The following is a 22,058-nucleotide window of genomic DNA, read 5'->3' as shown; positions in this document are numbered from 1 at the left end:
TGGGTTGTCCTCTTGCTCTACTCCTTGTCCTTTATGTGGAAACATAAATTATACACTAACATGCAGAAAGTATAGTGATATGCATTTTTCAAGAGGGAAGCAGGTACTTACTTGTCCTAGAGGATTTAGTATTTCAAATGATACTATAAATGAAATATGGCTTAGTAAGACTAATGGGTGAAGGAGCTACTGACAGAAGATCCTCCTACATGAAATGACTGGAGTTGAGTGTGAGACCAACCAAAAAAAGGCTGTAGGAGAGACCTGTTGTCTACTCAAGATCCATTTTCCCTTTCTTGGAAAAAGTTACTAATTTTGTTGGAAGAGGTTTTCCTTACAGCTACAGTGGCGACATGATGATTCAGACCAATGAGACAAAAGCAAGGACTTATGGAAGAATGTTATCTCTGATTTATGTACTGGTCCTTCCTGCATCCTGTTTCCTAGACAACAGATATGATACCTGTGCTAGAGCACGTTGCCACCAAGAAGGAAAATTCAAGAGACTCATAAGAGTCCCAGGTTCTGACAGCTTTAAGAGATTGAATTAATGCTATATAAACCAAGTCACTATTTTGTTTAAAGCATTATTATTTGGATTTTTGTTAAAAGCGACCAAACTCAATCCTTTACTGATACAAAGGTACAGTGGGGTCACATTTTACACCAACCAGACTTTGCAAATTTGTAGTGAGACACAAAAGAGTTAATAAATCTTACTTTATGTGCAAATTTAAAATAATACAAATCACCCCAAATTAAAATTCACCAGGGAGTGGTTAAACCAAGTGAACTATACCTGTATTTATGCTACTATCTCATGGCAGTCCCATCTCAGTTGGTAAGAAAATTGGGACCCATGATCCTTTTTGAATATTGTGGGAACCATAATCTTGTTAAATGTGCTAGAATTTCAGTCTGTGATTTTATTTTTGAATATTTATTGCTATATGTTAAAATATTTTTTACATCTGTAATAATATCAACCAACGTTCCTTAAGTAAGAGTGTTAGTGCCCGTGTCAAAAAAAGTATCACCAAATCAGTAACTTGAGAAGTTTTATGTGATAAGAAAACATCATGTCCAAATTACTATGATTTTGTTTTTCATGCTTAGAAGCAAAAATACAATCTACTGATTGTACATTTATGTGCCCCAGGAACGCACCAATCCTATTTAAAATTTATTCCTATGAGGAAATTAGTCTTGAAATATTTGAGGTTTTAATTTTACCAAGCACCAGAAACATATTCTCAAAAAACTGCTACTGCCTTGAATTTGGCATAGCTAAGGGAATAGATTAGGTCTTATGAAATGATAAAAATAATGAAGTGAAAACTGGATAAGAATTTTGAAGTACCAAGTTAGGATCTTGAACAAATTCTGCAATATAATGGGAAGCTATCAAAATGAGTGATTCAAGGAGGCAATAGAATTACCATATTCTTTATATCACCATGGGTATAAATAACACCATACCTTCATTATTTGGACAAATGAGGATTGATAACTATCTAAGTGCTTTTAGCAAGGCAATCTTGCCTTAAGGGGTTATTAATGTCATAAGGTGGGGCTGGCCCCGTGGCCGAGTGGTTAAGTACGCGTGCTCCGCTGCAGGCGGCCCAGTTTCATTGGTTTGAATCCTGGGCACGGACATGGCACTGCTCATCAAGCCACGTGGAGGCAGCGTCCCACATGCCACAACTAGAAGGACCCACAACGAAGAATATTCAACTATGTACCAGGGGGCTTTGGGGAGAAAAAGGAAAAAATAAAATCTTTAAAAAAAAAAAGTCATAAGGTGACAATTTTGAGACGTGTGATTGTAATAAAGCTAACATATCTTTGTAATGCAAAGAAATTATTGTTATTATTGCCAACAGAATAGGGCATTAACCAATGCCTTAGATTTCTTAAAACTGTCTACATTAGAGAGAAGTTTTAAGTACCTTAAAGGTACGGACCATGTTTGGGATGACTCACTGTCCTGATTGATGGGTTTCCACACGGTAAGAGCTCTATGAATACACATCTTCGGAGGTGACTTATCTGACTTAACACACTACCACTGACGGGCCTTCACAGCTGTGCGATTTCTAAACTCTCCTTAGCAATAGACAAAAGCAAAGAATAAGGTCAAGGATTCACCCGTTTCTTTATTCTTTGCCTTTGGGCTAAGGGATTAGGAAGAAAATAGCCTGGAGAATCTCCATTCAAGCCATTTCCTTAATCTTCCAACTACTAACCAAGATAACATCCCAGGTCCTCTCCTCTCTCTCTATCTTCTGGTGCAAATCCCATAGTTTTAGAACACAAGAACAAAAATGATAGGAAATAATAATAATCAAATGGATGAATAAAATGGGCCAGAAAAAATAATCTTTCTTCCTAGTTTAGTTGTAAATCTCCCTTTTCAAATCCTTTACTGTAATGCATACCTAATTAGGTTCTCAATTTAAAATTAAATACAAAGATATCTGAAAATGTGGTCACTCGAAGGATTAACAATAGTGAAGGAACTTTAAGGGTAGTTATCATTGTGCAGTAAAGCTAAAGGTAATTTTCAGTTTCTTCTTTATAGTTTTTACTTTTTAACAGGGAATAGATATTACTTTTATAATCAGGGAAAAAGTTACTATGATTTTGAAAGAAAATGTGATTCTTCATTATTCACACTTACCTTTTCCATGGCCAATTTTCATCTAAAATGATTTCTGCGACTTAAAATATTCATATAAGGTATGTCATCAGGGAAAAGAAATTTTATTAATAACCTAAAGAAAATGATTCAATCTATTGCTATAGAAAATTTTCAAAATGAGTTCTGAAGGTAAATATTAAAGACTTGGCATAATTAACATGATCTGAAATTTCATTAAAATAAAACTGAAATTCTTGGAGACTGAACAACATGTAAATTTTCAGTTTTTGTGAATTTAAGATTTGGTCCTGAGAGTGACGTCAACATAACTGCTTAACGAAATCCCTATCCTCCTTTCTCTGTAGTACAAACTTAAACTTCACCTCCTCAGAGCTGCCATTGCTACCTGAGCCATTCAGCTCACCGCGCTCCTCTGGCACACACATGTCCCTATCCTGCCTTCACCTGTACTTCCACTCGGACTTCATGACTCCACCTGGGAAATCCCAGAAACCACAGAGAAAACTAAAGAAATAATAATTTCTTTGCTTTAATAACTAATGTAATTGTAAACAACATTCTTTGCTGAGAGAAGATACAAATTTGTATACATGGTTACATTCTCTCAAAGGAAACATTTAGGCAAGAGAGAATGTGAAAAGTGTTACGTAGTATAGGGTAAGAAAAATCCTTTCTTTTGTCTTAAAAAGTTCTTACCTCATCAAATCCAGCAGCTTGCAAGTCTTGAAGCATTTGTGGATTAACTTCTGAAGTACTTCGACTTGTTTCATTTGCAAATGGTTGTAGAGAGTTTCGAATTTCCAGCAAGGCTTTATGATGTGTCCCAAATTTGGGTGGATTTCTGACTTGTCGAGGATCTTCAGTTGACATTTTACTCATATTATGCTCAGCCTTAGCAGCATCGGATGGTTTGGATAAATTCCTAAGGGATTCCCGAATTTCTTGCAACATTTGTCGGCTGCTGCCAGTGTAGTTACTGGCAGGAAAGGTCTTAGGCCTCATTTGTCTATATCCCTCTGGCTTTTCACTCCTCTTCATGAAAACATCTATATATATAACCCACTCAAAGGACTTCTTTAAGAGCTACTTGATAGATTCAGAGCTTTCTCTTGAGCAAAACTGAAGAAGATCCGATGCAGAAGTCCCCAGGAACGTTAAAATTCTTTACAATCAAATAATTAACCCTATAAAAGAAAAAATAAATAAAAGCTGTAAGTGATTAACTGATAGAGCAGTACCTTGTTTTACAGAAAAAAATCACTGATTTAGGAGTTAAGAGACCTAGGTTATAGTTCTGGCTCTATTAAGGATTACTGATGGTCAGGACAAGTTCGTTAACCTCTCTGTGCCTATTTTCTAATTATACATCACCTCAAGTAGTGGTTCTGATGCTAAAAGATAATTTTAAGAGCACTTTAGTAAGCATATAACACATATACAAATGCAAGGGATTACTAAGTGAACAATACAATGGGTGCCCTCTTGTTGGCAACTTCACCCAGCAGCTCCAATTTTAGATTTTACAAATTAGACTTCAAGTGTAAAATTTCTTGAGAAGAAAGGGTATTGTTGCCTTAAAAAAGGTTTTCAAACCACTTGTTCAGAAGTCACCTGTATGCTTGAAAAACATATGCTTGGGTTTATTTCCCAAACTGTGGAATGGGACTCGAGAGACAGTAAGCTTACTAACAATGCAACGGGGAAGGGCCTCTGAGGACGACTCCTCTTCCCCCTCACTTAAAGCATGGCTGTCTTCTACAGCGCACCCACAGAGCTGTCATCTGAAGTCCTTCTTAAATGTCTCCACTGATAGGGAAATCAGTACCTCAAGAAAGCCATTCCATTTGTAATCTGGAACAATTGCGGGACATGTTTTCTTTATGTGAAGCATCATGAAATCTCATTCAGTGCATACAGAAAGCCTGTTATGGGCCCGTGCTAAACAATTTTGCCTACATTCTTATCTAACCATGCTAACAGCCCTGTGAGGTTTGTGAATGAGGCAACTGAGGTTCAGAGACTAGGTAAAATAGTTTGTAAGTGGTACCACTGGAATACGAAACACCATCTACTGGGGGTCTATTTCTAGTCTTTTTCTTTTTTTTCAAGGAAGATTAGCCCTGAGCTAACATCTGCTGCTAATCCTCCTCTTTTTGCTGAGGAAGCCTGGCCCTGAGCTAACATCCGTGCCCATCTTCCTCTATTTTATATGTGGGACGCCTACCACAGCATGGCTTGACGAGCGGTGCCATGTCTGCACCCAGGATTTGAACTGGCGAACCCCAGGCCACTGAAGCAGAACGTGCGCACTTAACTGCTCCGCCACTGGGCGGGCACCTCTAGTCTTATTAAATGTAATCACCACTCATGTTTCATAAACACGTCTGTGGATAGATACAGGTATCTCCTTCTTGTCATTTAGGTCTCAGTCCTGTGTTACTTGCTCACAGACCCTTTCCCTGGTCATCTAATCACCCTGCTCTATTTTCTTGATAGCACTTATTACTATCTAAAATTATCTTACTTGTTAATTGTCAATCTCCTCTCACCGAATAAAAGCCACATGAGAGTAGAGGACCTTATTTTGTCTCATAACCACTGTCTGTCCACCGCCTATATCAGAGCCTGGCACACAGTGGGTGCTCAATAATTATACATGTTGAACAAGAGAAATAAACCTGTGTCTCCCAAACATCCCCAGTTCCTTTAACTATTCCCTAGTTCTAGTCCTGCTCTTCTGGGTACGCTTTAGTTTATCAAAATCCTACAAGTGCTAGAAAAGCACAGCACTTGTAACGGGAAACAAAAAACCATTAAAGAACTTGTTCTGTTAATTATTAGAAATGTGGACTTGGGCATTTCATTCTCTCAAAAACCAAGTCCCCTGAGGCATAAAATGGTTGGAGCGACAAGATTTACCTTATGGTGAACAAAGATTAAGAGGAACAATGCGATACAACTAAAGGGATATACACTCAAGTGTTTGAAGATGTAGGCTGTCCCTTGCAACACGAGCTACAACAGCAGATGATGACAGCAGTCTAGAGGCTCATCAGTAACTGCTCGAGTAATTCATAGTACATCTATATGATACGTGATGAAGCAGATGTTAAAAAGAATGTAGTTCTATCCAAAGATAGTAACATGAAAGATACCCAGAACGTATTCTTAAGCAAGAAAGACAAGTTTCAAAACACTACACATAAATAGTGACTTTCTGTTTTAAAATTAGATTATGGTAATGACTATACAGCTCTGTAAATATACTAAAACCCACTGAATTGTATGCTTGAAATGCGTAAACTTTATAGTATATTTTAGAGCTGTTAAAAATAAACCTTCTTCTTCTGCACAGCAAAGGAAACCAACAAAACAAAAAGACAACCTAACAACTGGGAGAAGATATTTGCAAACCATGTATCTGATAAGGGGTTAATATTTAAAATATACAAAGAAATTATACATCTCAACAACAAAAAAACTAACAACCCAATTAAAAAATGGGCAAAAGATCTGAACAGACATTTCTCCAAAGAAGATATACAGATGGCCAACAGGCACATGAAAAGATGTTCAATATCGTTAGCTACCAGGGAAATGCAAATCAAAACTACAACGAGATATCACCTCACTCCTGTCAGAATGGCTAATTACAAGACAGGAAATAACAACTGTTGGAGAGGATGTGGAGAGAAGGGAACTCTTGTGCACTGCTGGTGGGAGTGTAAACTGGTGCAGCCACTATGGAAAACAGTATGGAGATTCCTCAAAAAATTAAGACTAGAGCTACCATACGATCCAGCTGTTCTGCTGTGGGGTATTTACCCAAAGAATGTGAAAACACGAATGTGTAAAGATATACGCACCCCTACGTTCATTGCAGCATTATTCACAATAGCCAAGACTTGGAAGCAACCTAGGTACCCATCAAGGGACGAAAGGATAAAGAGGGTGTGGAATATATACACAATGGAACACTACTCAGCCATAAGAAATGACGAAACCCGGCCATTAGTGACAACATGGATGGGACCTTGAGGGTATTATGCTAAGTAAAATAGGTCAGAGGGAGAAAGTCAAATACCGTATGATCTCCTTCATAAGTAGAAGCTAAAAACAATGACAAACACACACACAGAAAATTTTTATAAAAAAATTTTAATAAATAAAAATAGCTTTAAAAAAGTAAACCTTTTTATTTTCTAAATTATATTTATAGATATTAATGACATACACACATACAGGAGTCTTGGCAGCAGGCCTGAGACAAGATGAAGTCCTGGAGCAGACCACTAGAGGCACAGTTTCCCGATGACTTCACTTCAATAATCAGCACTTTCATGGTACAATTGCTAATTAGTTATGAATTGATCAGATTCTCCTAGACAATCAGCCCACATTTCGCCATCTTATAAACACAGAAATGATGAGCTTTGTCACTATGTTGCTGAAAATAACACATATTCTGTCTACAACATAACCCAAACTACTGATAATTACTTCATAAATGAAATTAGGACTGACACATCTTGTGCTTTTATGAAGACAGCTGGTCCTTAATGAGCATTTTTTTCCTAAGTCTTCCCAAAATACTAATTTAACAGCTTACTAATGAATCTTTCTAGGCTTAACATTTAGCTCACCAGTCTAAACTTTGCAGAATTCACCTTCCTGCCCTTTCTGCAAGTGGAGATATTTTCCATTTCCGGTTCTGGAACCTATCATTTCTCCATGATCAAGGATTAACAATAGTGGTTGTGCAATTTCACATGTCAGTTCTCTCAGTATCTGGGTTGCACTTCATTTATAGCATCTATGCATTCCTTTTCTTTTTTTTTTTTTTGAGGAAGATTAGCCCTGAGCTAACTGCTGCCAAGCCTCCTCTTTTTTTGCTGAGGAAGAGTGGTACTGAGCTAACATCCGTGCCCATCTTCCTGTACTTTATATGTGGGACGACTGCCACAGCATGGCGGGCCAAGCAGTGCCACGTCTGCACCTGGGATCCGAACCAGCGAACCCCAGGCCGCAGAATCAGAACATGCGCACTTAACCACTGCGCCACTGGGTCGGCCCTAGGCATTCCTTTAATATCTCATTTATTTTGGGTTTCAACTCCACGTTAACTGTCATTTTATTATTATTTTATCATTTCCAAAATCATTCTCCTTGGTAGAGAAGAAAAAAACAAAATAAGCTTAGTTTTGCTTTTCTCTGTCAAGAAACAGCATTTGCTTCCATTCCTCTAATAAGAACCTCGTAACCATTAATCAGTGCAAAAATATTTCTTGAACTAATAAATGAGGTGATTTATCCCTTATTGTTACTCTTAAAAAAATATAAGCTTGGGTTTTTTTTCCTAATTATAAAAAGATGCACTCACTTAAAAATTCAAATACTATAAATTCTATAAAGTAGAAGTCCCTCATAATTCACCTCCCTCCATACAGGGCATCCCTGCAGGACAGGAATAATGGCATCCCAAAATATGCCATTCCTAATCCCTGTAATCTGTAAAAGTTATCTGATTTGGAAAAAGGGATTTAGCAGATGCCATTAAGTTAAGGATCTTGAGATGGGGAGATTACCTCCGATTCTCCAGTGAGCAGGACATGCAATTACAAGTATCCTTATGAGGCGGGAGCCGGGGAAGCTTTGATACACATAGAAGAGGAGGAGATGAAGACTGGAGTGGTGTCCAGAAGCCAAGGAATGCTGGAAGTCAACAGAAGCTGCAAGTGGCAAGGAAAGGCTTTTCTCCTAAGGCCTCTGCAGGGAGAGCGGCCTTGTCAACACCTGGATTTTGGGCCAGTGATACTGATTTTGGATTTCTGGCCTCCAGAACTGTCGGAGAATAAATTTACGTTGTTTTAAGCCATTAAGTTGGTATAATTTGTTCCATAAGCCACAGGAAACTACTAAAATCACTATTAATACAGCATTTTCTAACATATTACTGTTAATCAAAATGGGATAACACACAAAATATGATATCATTCTTTTCCATAATCATGTGAATTTACAAGAAGACAATGTTGTATTTTCCAAATTTATCTCACCAAAGAACTTCATTTCCTCAGAGCATTTCAAGACATTCATGTTCTGTGGAACTTAAACTTTAGAAAATGCTGGACCAGAAGATTCACTCTAGTCCTATGTTCTATAACTCTTTACTTTGATAACGCAATTTCTAACACTGCTAACATCCAAGTGAGTGCACAATGGTCACGGAAATGACTGAGTTCTGATATATGTGTAATACTATGTTTTAGGTCTAAATAAACGAAAAATTAGTTTATGCTTATCTCTATCTTCTTGTTGAAATAAACGTGAATAAAATATGATGTCTGGAATTTATCTCAAAATAATTTGGTTTGGTGGTGAAGAGGATAGAGACAGAGATGAGCTAAAAGTAGTGATAAACTGCTGATTGCTGTAGCTGGGTGATGGGTACATGAGAGTTCACTGTGCGATTCTCTTTACTTTTGTGTATGCTTGAAATTTTCCAAAACAGAAAGTCAAAAAAAAAGGCAATGACTGTAGCACTCTGGATCTTAGAAGAGTTCTGCTATAAATCATTCACACGCAGACTACACTAAAACACGCAGGACTTCTCAGAAGAAATAACAGAAATATTCTACATAAATGATCATTTCAACTGTAAGACGATCTGCGTCTTCTGATTTCAGAAATGCTGGAATGGAGGAAATGTGGCATATTTATATCCAATCTGTTGATAAATCCTTGTGGCGGAGACTATATTCACATACTACCCTCTATTTCCCAGATTAATTCTGGTCAAAGCCCTGTGAGCAGATGTAACATGTGTCACTTCTGGGCTAAGGCAGTTAATAGCCAGTGTGTTTCTCCATCTCTCTCTTTCCTGCTTCAACGACAACGCAGGTCACATTTTGAGATGATAGCTTCACAATTTGGAGGCTTACTACTCACACGCATTGGACTTTGTGTAAGCAAGACGGGAATCTCTGTTGTGTTAAGCCATTGATATTTGGGGATTTGTTACCACAAAACAGCCTAATATTGCTGTGGAAATAAACAAAGACCGCCCAAAACAAGTAGCGTCTATTTATTCAGAGCTTGCTATAGCAAAGGAGTCCGCCTCTATCACTTGTATTTGGCAGTGACTTAAAGGCAGGCAAAGGAGAGGAAAAGCTTTATACTAAAAAACCCAGAAGACTTCAGGTATGCTCTGATTGTAGGTTGTTGCCACGAGAAGCTGGAGGCCAGCTAGCCAGAAGCGGGGCATCCTAGTGATTGGTTTGGGGAATATATTTGGCTTTCTTTCTTTGGTCCTGAGCTGGAAGCTAGCAGTTGTTACCCAAGACCTCACTGTTTGGGCCTACAGCTACCGAGGCTATGGGTTAGAGTTCTATTTTCATATATGATCTGGCCATTGTGTATTTGTATATTTAGCCTCTCATTATCCTAAGACAGAAATCGGTAACCAGCAGCAAGGGGCAGCTGTAACAAAAACTTAATATGGTATTGGCTTAGTGGTCAGGCTGAGGGCTTCAAGAAAACTGATAATGAAGGCTGGAAAAATGGGGAAGCAAGTTTTATAGCAAAATGGCAAAATATTTGATAAAGCTGTTGCCTGTGATAACTTACAAGGTGGCAAGGAGCCTACTCAACTTGTAGTTCTATGAAAAGGCTTTGGAAAAGAGAATCTTAGAATCTCAGCTGCTACTGGCTATTTAGCAAAGTATTATAAATAAATGATAAGGTCAGGAAAGAAGCAGCTGACGTGCAAGCAGAAATAGAAACGAATAGAAAGAGTTCAGAAATTTAAAAAGTCTTGCAGGGTTCGACAGCAGCTTGCTTCCAGACCCCAAACAGGAACAGTTGGGATTTTTGAGCACAGATGCCCACTGAAGCGTCTCGGCTGTCTAAAGTACCTCAGTGGTAAAAATCACATCAACGGTATGGCTTTGCCTCAAATAATCAATTGAGAAGAGAACTGGGAGCTCTCAAATCTTTGGATAAGGTTGCTAACACATGTAAACTCTGGTTAAGGTTACTCACACGTGGAACTGACTGAAACTAAACACATCAGAGGCTTACTAACTTTGCGGAAACTTCTCTTAAAAAATTTTATAATAAACCACTCAAGCTCAAACTAAAAACACCTTTGACTATTCAAAATTTAAAACCCTTGAGCTCCCAACTTCTATGAGCAGTAATCTAGTTGACAAAGATTTGCACCTTCCAAAAAGGGAATATTCCTTTAAAGCTCACACTTCATATGTGGCCAAGGATGATAATGGACAAAAATCTCTCAGGGAATTCTTGGGGAACAATGGCCATGGCCACAGAGTTCTTCTGGGATAAATGAATCGAGGTTCAGTCAAGGAATCTCCCCTACCTCCAAGGCTGGTTGCTTTCACAAGATGTCCCTACTGAGATTCCAAATTCTTAGATCAGCAATTGCTGCTATCTCCCATTCTCCTCCTTTCTAACGGTAGTGCTTATTATGACCCTCCTCCTGGATCTACCATCCTGTACTATGGTGAGTGAGTAAGATGGGGACAGAGAGAAGACAGACCAAGAGAAAGAGTAAAGATAACTTCACAGGTCTCTGGATCAACAGGAGCCATGGCTGGACCTGATGGAGAAATTACTGGACATAGGGACCACACGACCTGTGAATCTAGCCACTGTTGCTTAGGGCCTAATATGCTAGCAAAAGAATAACATAATACTATGAATGTCTTTCCACGACAGTAAGTTCAGTGTTTTCTTGATTCTAAGATGCATGCTTTTCTACATCCTAATATTTCTGAAATTGAGTATATCTTAAAATCATTATTAAAATAAATTTGCCAGCTCCAAAGTAGAAGTTCTGGAATAGCAGACAAAGCACACAGCTAAGTGGACCATGAATAAAAAGTGAAATTTCCTTGTCACTTCAATTGTATTATTTTCATTGGCAGCACCACGTATGGTTGAATCTAGACCCTTGATTAATGCTCAAAATGTCTTCAAAAAGATTCCACTATGATGTAGCACTATGTACTCAGAAACTGTCACCCAATAGGCAATGTAATTAATGGCATAAACAATTGCCAAATTTAGGCAAGATCGCAGAATTTTCAAAGGTAAGAGAGACTCTTATGAAGTACAAGCACTGAGACATGAAACACCTGTCAAAACCTTTTGCGTTGGGGGCGGGCCCCGTGGCCGAGTGGTTAAGTTCACGCGCTCCGCTGCAGGCGGCCCAGTGTTTCGTTGGTTCAAATCCTGGGCGCGGACATGGCACTGCTCATCAAACCACGCTGAGGCAGCGTCCCACATGCCACAACTAGAAGGACTCACAACGAAGAATATACAACTATGTACCGGGGGGCTTTGGGGAGAAAAAGGAAAAAAATAAAATCTTTAAAAAAAAAACAAAACCTTTTGCGTTACCTCCGGAAGAAGCTGTTTAATTTCCAGCAGTAACTCACTCAACTAAGAAAAAAACAAAACTAAGAGCTTAAGCAGAAAGGAAAGACAAAACCCCAGTATTCTTCAGTATGCCTCAAAATTATATACTCAATTATAAAGACAATAAAGACGTTCACGACAATTAGTTAGGATTATGAAAAGCAGCATGTCACCATGTGGTTATGTGTTACCTATCTAAAGCCCAAAGTAATTCAGAAGAATCCTAGATTCTGACTGTGAATAGGCTGAGGTTCAAACTTTATCGTGACTGAAAAAAATGGTATACAAGTGAATGGATAAATGTATGCTACTGAAGGTTAATAAAAACTGTTTATTTTCTTTCCCCTGAAAAATTGTTACTAAATAGATGGCTTGTTTTAGACTTAATGGTGTCTTGGAAGTGAGAAAATAAGACAATTCAACCTCATTTTTTTAATAACTATATACTGAATTACTCATGCGGATGTACTATAATTTATCTACCCCCCATTGATAGGCATTTAAGTTGTTTCCAATTTTTTGCTAATATAAATAATGTTTCAAACACTGATAATTTCAATTGCTTTGTAATATTCTAGTTCTGAGGATGGGTGGTAAGTTCATGGATGTTCATTTTATTATGCTTCATAGCTGACATGTACATACCATATTCTTCGTACATATAAAATTAGTTAATATAAAAATACTACAATAAAAATTCTTGCGCACATATTGTTGAGCATTTCTCTTAAGATAAATTCCCAGAAGTAGAACTGCTGGGTCAAAGAGAATGCATATTTAAAATTCTGATACTTACTGTCAAGATTGCCTTCCAGAAAGGTCTACTAACTTACAATCCCTCCAACAAGGTATGGTCAACACTGGAATTAACAAATCTCAGTAATCTTTGCTAATATGAAAATTCAAATTAATAATAGGTAAAGAGAAAAAATTTTTTTTTTTGAGGACGACTGGCCCTGAGCTAATATCCATGCCCATCTTCCTCTACTTTATATGTGGGATGCCCACCACAGCATGGCCTGCCAAGTGGTGCCACGTCTGCACCCGGGATCCAAACCAGCGAACCCGGGGCCGCTGAAGTGGAACGTACACACTTAACTGCTGTACCACCTGGCTGGCCCGAGAAAATTTTTTTTTTTTGGTAAGGAAGACTGGTCCTGAGCTAACATCTGTTGCCAATTTTCCTCTTTTTGCTTGAGGAAGATTGTCACTGCGCTAACATCTGTGCCAGTCTTCCTCTATTTTGTATGTGGGATGGCACTGCAGCATGGCTTGATGAGCAGTGTATTGGTCTGCGTCCGGGATCCAAACCCATGAACCCCATGCTGCCGAAGAGGAGCACGTGAAGGTGACCACTATGCCACCAGGCCAGCCCCTAAAAAGAATTTTTAAAAGAACTCTTCAAAACACAACAGTTTACCTCTTTAACCCATGCTACACTGCTGCCAGATTCGTCTTCCTAATAAACAGTTCTTATCACATCACTTCCCTGCTCCGGATCCCTCAATGATGCCTTTAACTTACTGGTTAGAGACAGACCTCTGGAGTCAAGCCGGAGGGTGTGAATCCCAGCCCTGTCCCTAGCTTGCTGCATGCTCTTGCCAAGCTGTGCCTCAGTTCCTTCATTTTCAAATGTAGGCAATAATGGTCCCATTTAATAGGGCTGTTTTGAGCATTAAATAAGTTTAATGCATGTCAAATGTTTAGAATAAACAACTGACTCAATAAATGCTAGTTATTATCTTATTTCTTTCTGCTACCTTACCCAGACTCTCCCCGGTGTACCTTATACTCTAACCAAGCCAAATTACTTGTTCTCAGCTAACGTACCTTGTGCTTTTCTACTTTCATGTCCTTACTCATCCTGTTTATTCTCCTTGGGAGAGCCCCGACCATATTTTTTCTTGTAGAAATTATACCCAACCCTTAAGGTACCATTCAAATGCCTCCTTCACAGAGCCTTCAATGAACTGCCAGTTGTTATCCTTCTCCTCTGAACTCCAAATGCACTCTGCATAGTCAAATAAAACTTATGTTTTTGTCCTATTCTTGTACTTATTTTTTCTACTAGATCACAGATTCATAGAGCATAATGTGTCTTGGAGAGAGAGAGATTTTATACATAGAAATATATATATATATTTTTTCCAGATGGAGTAATGGATTCAGAAAGGTGAAGTGGGCTTCCTAAGGTCATGTAGCCAGCTAGCGGTCATGCTAGGAATGGACTTCACAGATCCTGAACCAGCCCAGGGTTCTTTTCATGATACCCACAACTTGAGTCTCCTAAGGGCAGGGATCATGACTCATTCACTCTTTGAAGGGACACAAACTGATGAGACTGAACAGATAAAACCTCCATCTCTTTGAAAGTTCAGACCTTCATCAAACATGCGAATGTCAGTAAATCCAAACAAATACTATTGATATATTGTCCATCCTAGGGCAAAAACAGATACCGCTACATAAGATTTCAGTGTGTTCCCTTGGGTTGAAGTAGGTTTATAAAAAAGACGGACTGTCTCAATGCTTTGACTCAATCAGCTAGGAGAATAGCAAAAGCAATACATCTGGTGTCTTTCTTAGCAGCACAGTCTTAGTTGTTTAGACAGCAATATTCAAGAATCTCTGCATACTGATGACATTGTCTTCAATTCACTAAGAATTAATTGACCGAAAGTGAAGACAATCACTATATTTTATCTTCATGCTGAAAAATGACTGCCATTTCTACCTGATAAAAATTTGTTCAACAACTAAATAACTCTTTCCGTCTACAAAAATCTCCCACTAATCTAAACATAACATCTTGAATAAAAACTAAATAACCAGATCTGGAACTGTTCCAAGGCTATATTTATATACAATAACAAGGACTAGCATTAAAAATAAAAATAAAAACTCAACCTACAGAAGGAAATCCAGACCGTACCAAAAAAATGTAGCAGAAGTATTTTTTATCTGCTTTTGCAAAGTGGCAAGGAATATTCAACAAACGTTCAGGAGCAGAAAGAATGCACCTTCTCCAGCGGGTGCCATGATCCAGTTTCTTGCAGTAGCAGCCGATTAGAGAACACAATGCTACTTCTTTTACTGGTAAATCAGTCAAATTCCTCACTGCCTTAGGGAATCAACTAGCCCATTTTACCTGTCTGTCAATTTATTAAATGAAAGAAATAACCTCAAATGTAGGTATCTTAGCAGAGAACATTCATTCCAATTATAATGTCCTACATTTTCTTCCCCACGGAGGATTCTGATAAAAATTTTTAATCTTCAATAAATAACCCATAAAGACCTGAGAAGTTTCATGATCCCAGACATTCAAACCCATTTCCAAAACTGGAGTGATACAACACTATTTGTGTGGAAAACTATAGTATTTCTCCATAGATTTACGAATAACTTCTACACGATGATATATATTTTAAGTCATATTAACATGAGTCGACAAACATCAAACTTCGTTCCCTTAGAAAATAATTTTCAATTGGAGAAGGCAGAGAATGGGGTTAAATCAAGTCATTTAATCCCACCTGGGAGTCATTCTTTGCGAGACAAACTCTTCTTGAGGTTATAACATACAGTGTTCCTTTCATTTCCTTTCTTTCATTTTCTGTATTTATATACACACTCCTACTCCATCAAGATGCCATCTCTCCCACCCCTTCCAACGACGCACCGTAACCTAACATTACAGTGGACTGGAAACAAAAATTCCCAGGATTTCTTCAAGCTCTATCCAGGATCGGGTCCCCCCTGGGATGCAAAGAACTGCGGCTCTTTCACTGCAGTTTTCCTTCAGAACCACTCTCGCTTGCCTGCCTTCCTAAACACCGTGGTCCCGCGCATGCAGGGGATCGGGGTGGAGGTGGGAGGGAGACAGTCCGCGCAAGGCCTCCAGCCGGGCAGCCTCTTCCCAGCCTAACCTGCACCCCCAAGGCCGCAAAGCCTGGGGCTCTTCCCCCCGCCCCGGGCGCGGCCAACCCTCGCTTCCCCAGGGCAGGGCTCCGCTCGGGTCCATGCAACCAGCCAAGTGAGGCCCGCACCGGGCCGGCCCGCTCGCCGGCCCGCGGCAGCCCCTGGACCCCCGCCAGCCGGGATGGGCGTGGGCCCGGCGGCCACAGCCCCGCCGACTCGGGCTCGGAGGAGACAGTGCGCCCCACCCGCTACGCCGGCCCCGGACCTACCTGCATGGGAGAGCGGGGCTCCTGGACAGCGGTCACGGGCCCGAGGGCGGGCGCCGAGGCGCTGGAGCCCGTCCCAGGCACCCCGAGTGTCCCCGGTGGGGCAGGGCGGGGAGAGACGCCGGGGGGCTGCCGCGGGCCAGCGCGGCCCGTCGCGGGGGTCGCGGGGACCTGGCTCTCCCCCTAGCACCAGCCCGCCGCCGCCGCCGCCGCCATTTTGCCTCCACTCGGTGTCGCCGCCGCCGCACTCGGCGGCAGGTTTCCCGGATGTGGGCATTTCCCGGCGTCGCTTGCGCGGGGGCCGGAGACTGGGGGCTTCTGCCCGCCCGGCGGCCGGGAGCGAGCGCGCCGCTTGCCGCCTCCCGCCTCCCGCCCGCCGCCGCTCGCCCGCCCCTCTGCGGGCTGACGGCTGTCGCCCCCGCCTTGCGCTGCCCGGGCGACTCGCCCCGGCCGGGACCGGCTCTCCCCTTCCGAGCGCGCTCGTTTATTTCAATCTTCCTCTTTTCTCAATTGGGCGCTTTCTATGGACGGACATAGAATAAAGAGGCGCGTCTCACGGAGCTTAATTCTCCGAAGGAAACGGCAATGAGTTGCCTTCGGAAACCTCGCTGTGGACATCAGGATTCGGACTTTGAAATAAATTGATTTTTTTAGCACTCTTCCCCCGAGTGATTCCGTGGGTTTAAGTATTTTCTGAATCAGCCAGATTAATATATTCTTGAACCAGGACAGATGAGCAGAGTTTAGAGATTTTCAATGTCAACTGAATCGGTGGAAGAGAAGCCATTATGGTCACAGCTGGAATAACAGTGACGGCAAGAAGAGGTTTTTGTTCTTGTTAAATTGAATTAGAAACTTCAGGTGGGATCATTGGGTTTATGATGTTTGAAAGTACCGTCCACCCTTTGTAAAGACCGCCTTTGCCAATTTTGCCTCTAGAAAATATATACAGGTGGTATTTTCAAATATCTTGTTTCACCATTTTTCTACTGGAGACTAACTATAAAAACTTTTTTTAAAGACTTCTCTTTTTGATGTTAAACTGACTCCCGGCTGCTGTATCCAGAAGTTTACATTGAAAACCTCTATTATACGATTACATTCCAAGAGCACTTGGTTGAAAATCTATGTTCCACAAGCACAGTTTGTAGAACGTTGAGGATATGACCCCACGGCGCGTCATTCTAGGGTCCCTATCAACCTCAAAATTATAGGAATTATATGAATCTAGTATGTTCGCAGGCCTGCTTGCTCTTTCCAGAAGGATTGCGTATCTGGAACAGCATATTGTCTCCGGAATCTTGTCACCTCTGTCACCAACCCATAGAACTTCTTCCCTTGAGCTCTTTCATTCTTTTTAAGCCTAAAGGCGAGTATCTCCATAAACTACTGTTTTGGGGGAAATTCCCAGATAATTTAAGGAGCTCGGTGAATTGCTCTGTCTCGGACTAGGAGGCTTACTCCTGGGAAGGAGGGGGAGAGAAGGGCAGAGAAAGGAGAGAAGGGATGATCAGGAGAGAACTGACAAGATGAAAGGCAGCTGAGAGTGAGGGCAGGCTGGAGGTGAAACTCCAGGGAAATGGTTACTAGGGCTGCTGGGTGTCTCAGAATGGCAATATCTGCCGTTGCGTTTGAAGGCTTTGTATTGTTGTGATGGAAAACCCTTGGTCTAGCTTCAGCCTGCTCAACTCTTCAATACTTCATGGAAGCGGGGTTGTTTTGCTTTCATGTTGTTTTTATCAACAGATGTAAGGGCCAGATTTCATTCTTGGATGACTGTAGGAACAGGGGCAGCACACATCAGGCATGGAAGAAGTCTGTAGACTAATGTGGCCCTGAGAACATAAGGCCTCCCAGGAATTCATACAATCTTGGGGGCGGGCTCTGGACTAGGCGGGGAGCAGCTCACAGTCAAGGGGTGGAGATTCGACATAAATTATTTGGAATTCCAAACAGAATTTGTTTCTTCTCCACTTATTTATTCAAACATTTGTTTATGTCAGTGTGGACTCATGGATATTTATTTTATAGTTTATTATATTTTTTCCATCAAATTGTTGCAGCTTTGGCTATCGGGAGCTCTTCCAATTGGCTTCTCTGTCCCTTTGACATACTCCCTTCATTGTGGCCTTTTTTTTTAGAACTTTACTTTCTGGCACTACAAGATGCTCGGAGCTGTCTGGTATATTTCCTGCCCCTACAAGGAGCCCTGGTTCCTTTTGTTGGAGAATGGTGTTCAAAACCAAATCTAGGATCTGGATATGCGTGTTGCTACTGGGGTTATCATTGCTTGTAGGACCTCTCTGGCTAAAAAATTCTTAAATTTAACTTCATTCCATACTACGCAGGGTAAAAACCTGTGTTTTGATTTGTTGCAGCTGTTATTTTACAGTCTAGCATTAATTACAGTTTAGCTTCTTATAGCCATGGCCTCCACAAAGATTGTTTTGACAGTTAATGCATTTCTGACGGCTGCATCAGGCTGGTCTGTCAGCTACTGTTCCCCAAAGTCTGTCATGATGGTTTGGAATTCAGCATAAGTTTATTTCAAATTAATTAATTAAATTTTTACCTGATCAGCCAGATTCTAGTCCTTCTGTTTCTCCCTTCTCAATGCCCCCACCCCCCACCGTGGTTCTCTCCCTCTGTACATCTTTAATATACTGAAATGTTGGAATTGTTTCGATGCTAAGATGACTGTAGTCTACGATGTAGCTGTTAGTTGTTCAACATTGCTGCTTAATGTTAATCGTGGTTCAGAACGATACTGATGAAACAGTTTAGTTGCATATCATTGTTTGGGTCTCCCCAGGTTTCGTGTCTGTAAAATAGAACATCCCCACTGCTTCATAATTAGTCTGAGCTGGGTACCACATTGATACCCTCGGCTTAAATGAAGGCTTGATATAAACTATACACTACTGAACTTAGTATGCTTCTTGGACAAGATTCTAGAACGGATCATTAAAAGGATGTTTCCGGGCCGACGCAGTGGTGCAGCGATTAAGTTTGCACGTTGTGGTTCAATGGCCCAGGGGTCGCTGGTTCAGATCAGGGTGTGGACCTATGCCCCACTTGTCAAGCCATGCTATGGCAGGCGTCCCACATATAAAGTAGAGGAAGATGGGCACGGATGTTACCTCAGGGCTAATCTTCCTCAAAAAAAAAAAAAAAAAAAAGGATGTTTCCACAATACTATGAAATAGAAGTGTTAGTCACAAAGGACAAGGAACTTTTCAGTTATGCCAAATTTTTATAGGATGATAGCTATAGCCCAGATATTTTCTCACAATAACCTCGTGAACAAGATAAATGGGGCAGAATGTCAATAAAATAGGTTGGTTTATAAATATTTCCATAACTGCAGCCAAATACCAATGATTCATATGTCCCTGATAATTGAGAGGACTCTAGGAGTTGACCTAAGCACTTCGGCCCATTTAATCTACCTCCTAACCAATGGGATGAGAGTGTAAAAAGCATGCTGAGCAAGTCTGAAAATAATCAGCTTCTACAGAAAAGATTCAAAAGAGATTGTTCGTTCTTTCCTATACTGAAATAAAATTTATCTTCTTGGAACAAGAAGGATGGACCTACAGTAAGGATCAAAACCATCTGCATTAACTCAAGAATATGGGGAGTATGGCTTAGGAGTATCATGTGTGAAAACTTAAGGGTTTAAGTTTAACTAGTCAGCAGTCTAATTGAACAAATGTCAGAATAGTTAAAATAAGCTGAGACAGCACTACAAAAGAATATCGTCCTCAGAATCAGGATGGTACAATTTCTGTCATACTCTCAGTAAGGCCAACACCTCCCAAAATGAACACTGTTCTGGGTGTCACACTTTAAAGATGACCTTTTGCAAATACGAGTATTTTTTAAAGGGAAAACAAGATTGTGAGTTTAGTCCAGTTCAGTTTACACTGATTCAGTGCTTACAATGGATCACTGACATAGGCGTTCTACTTGAGCTTGTGATCCAGTAGAGGGAGACAGGCTGCTTAACACAGCTGCAAGCATACATAAACTGTGCACAATGGGCTTTTGAAGCAGAGTACAATTAACCCAGATTGTGAGAGGCCATGGAAGGCTTTTTTTTTTTTGCTGAGGAAGATTCGCCCTAAACTAACATCTGCTGTCAATCTTCCTCTTTTTGTATGTGAGCTGCCACCACAGTACGGCCATTGACAGACAAGTAGTGTAGGTCTGTGCCGGGGAACTGGTCCCAGGCCCAGGCCACTGAAGCGGAGGATGCTGAACTTAACAACTAGGCCACCAGGGCTGGCCCTGGGGAGGGCTCTCTTGAGAAAATGACATGTAAAAGGAGTCCAGAAGCGTAACAAGGATTTAGCCAAGAAGGGCAAGAAAGTCCGGGAAGGGAACCTTGCTCACAAGAAATTACTAAAAAGGGATTAATCCCTTTTTTAAATGGTTTACCCCAAAGAAGCTACAATATGTAATTTATTTGAATATGTGATGAGAGTAATTAAATTTGTTTTTTGTGTCTCCTGAGGAAAGAAGACAAATGGAAGCAAATTTCAGTTCAGCATATGAAAATTCATTTACTTAGTGAAACCTTATGGTAAAATACCCCAATAATGCCAATTTCATAAACTGATTGGTGATTGGCTCTCTCATAATAGGCTCACAAGATCATTTTGTTAACTCACAATAACATGATTCTGCCTGTTTTACAGGATTGTCTTGGATCCCACTCCCATACTAAAACCCTGCTATAATGCTGTAACAATTAGAGCTGTCCAGAGGAGGAGAGGCTGCCTTGGGGAACGGGAAACTTTATCACAGTATATTTTCAAGTAGAGGTTGGATGATAATTTGTTAGGAATGCTGTGGAAAGATGATTAAATTTAGGTTGGAGATGTCCTCCAAGGTACCTTTCACCTCTGAGATCCTGCAGCCCTCATAAAAAACTATTTGAGTTTCATGAATAAAGGTGGTAAAGTGACAATGCACAAATTCATAAACTAGGGTTTTATTTACACTACGTAAAGCTTATGTTTCTTATTAAATCTAGCAGAACTCATCAACTGATAGGAAATGTAACACTATTCAAATGTACTTTCTTTTACTTACGGTTACAAATACCCTTAAATCAAAGCAAAGCTTCAAACTTAAAACTTGTTTTCAGTCCAAACTGCCTAGGCCTACACGTCTGGCTCCCTCCTTCTATCAATGCTGACTAGAATGATCAAAGGAAACTGTATACATTGCTGCTGGAAACCGAGAAGGGTGCTGACGACATGTATGAAACCTTCAAACTTTTCAGCAGCAGATAACGCAGATGAACACAGAGGCACAACAAGATTACTATTCACCATACATGGAAAATGTGCCACCTGGGAGCTAGGGTCTTCCAGGAGTGAGAGCAACTCTGGGCGCACTCACAAGGATGTTAGCCTGCTGACTGTTAGGGCCTGTACTGGCTGAAGGGAGGGGCACTGCAGCTTAGGCTGCAGCAAGACATTCGCACGAAGGAAACAGAAAGTCAAAGAAAAATTCATAGCTGTTTTTCTTACTGAATCCATGTGTTTACTGCTAGGGGATGCGCATCCACACATATAATATGTATGATATATTTCATTTTTACAAAAAAAATTATATACGTTGATGTATAAAAAAGGCTATGAAAAGACTATTGTCTGTTTGAGATTATAAGTATTTAAAAATTTTCTTTTGACTGTATCTGTTTTTTTCCTGTAATGAATTACTTTTGTAATAACAGAAAGTCTTAAAAATTAGTCCCA

General features: G+C 40.3%; 1 protein-coding gene across 1 annotated transcript in view; it reads right to left on the bottom strand.

Moving 5' to 3' along the window:
• LATS1 (large tumor suppressor kinase 1) overlaps positions 1 to 16,665 on the bottom strand; it is a 40,460-nt gene extending 23,795 nt beyond the window's left edge. The window contains exons 1-2 of the mRNA XM_008516659.2: positions 16,294 to 16,665; positions 3,359 to 3,846 (exon numbers count right to left, since the gene is read on the bottom strand). Of these exons, the coding sequence (XP_008514881.2) occupies positions 3,359 to 3,700 (342 nt within the window). The 5' untranslated portion in view covers positions 3,701 to 3,846; positions 16,294 to 16,665. The remainder of the gene's footprint in view (positions 1 to 3,358; positions 3,847 to 16,293) is intronic.
• Positions 16,666 to 22,058: the final 5,393 nt, after the last annotated feature.

Source organism: Equus przewalskii, chromosome 32 (assembly GCF_037783145.1).
Source record: "Equus przewalskii isolate Varuska chromosome 32, EquPr2, whole genome shotgun sequence".
NCBI classification, from domain to species: domain Eukaryota; kingdom Metazoa; phylum Chordata; class Mammalia; order Perissodactyla; family Equidae; genus Equus; species Equus przewalskii.
This window is presented reverse-complemented; position numbering and strand designations above follow the sequence as displayed.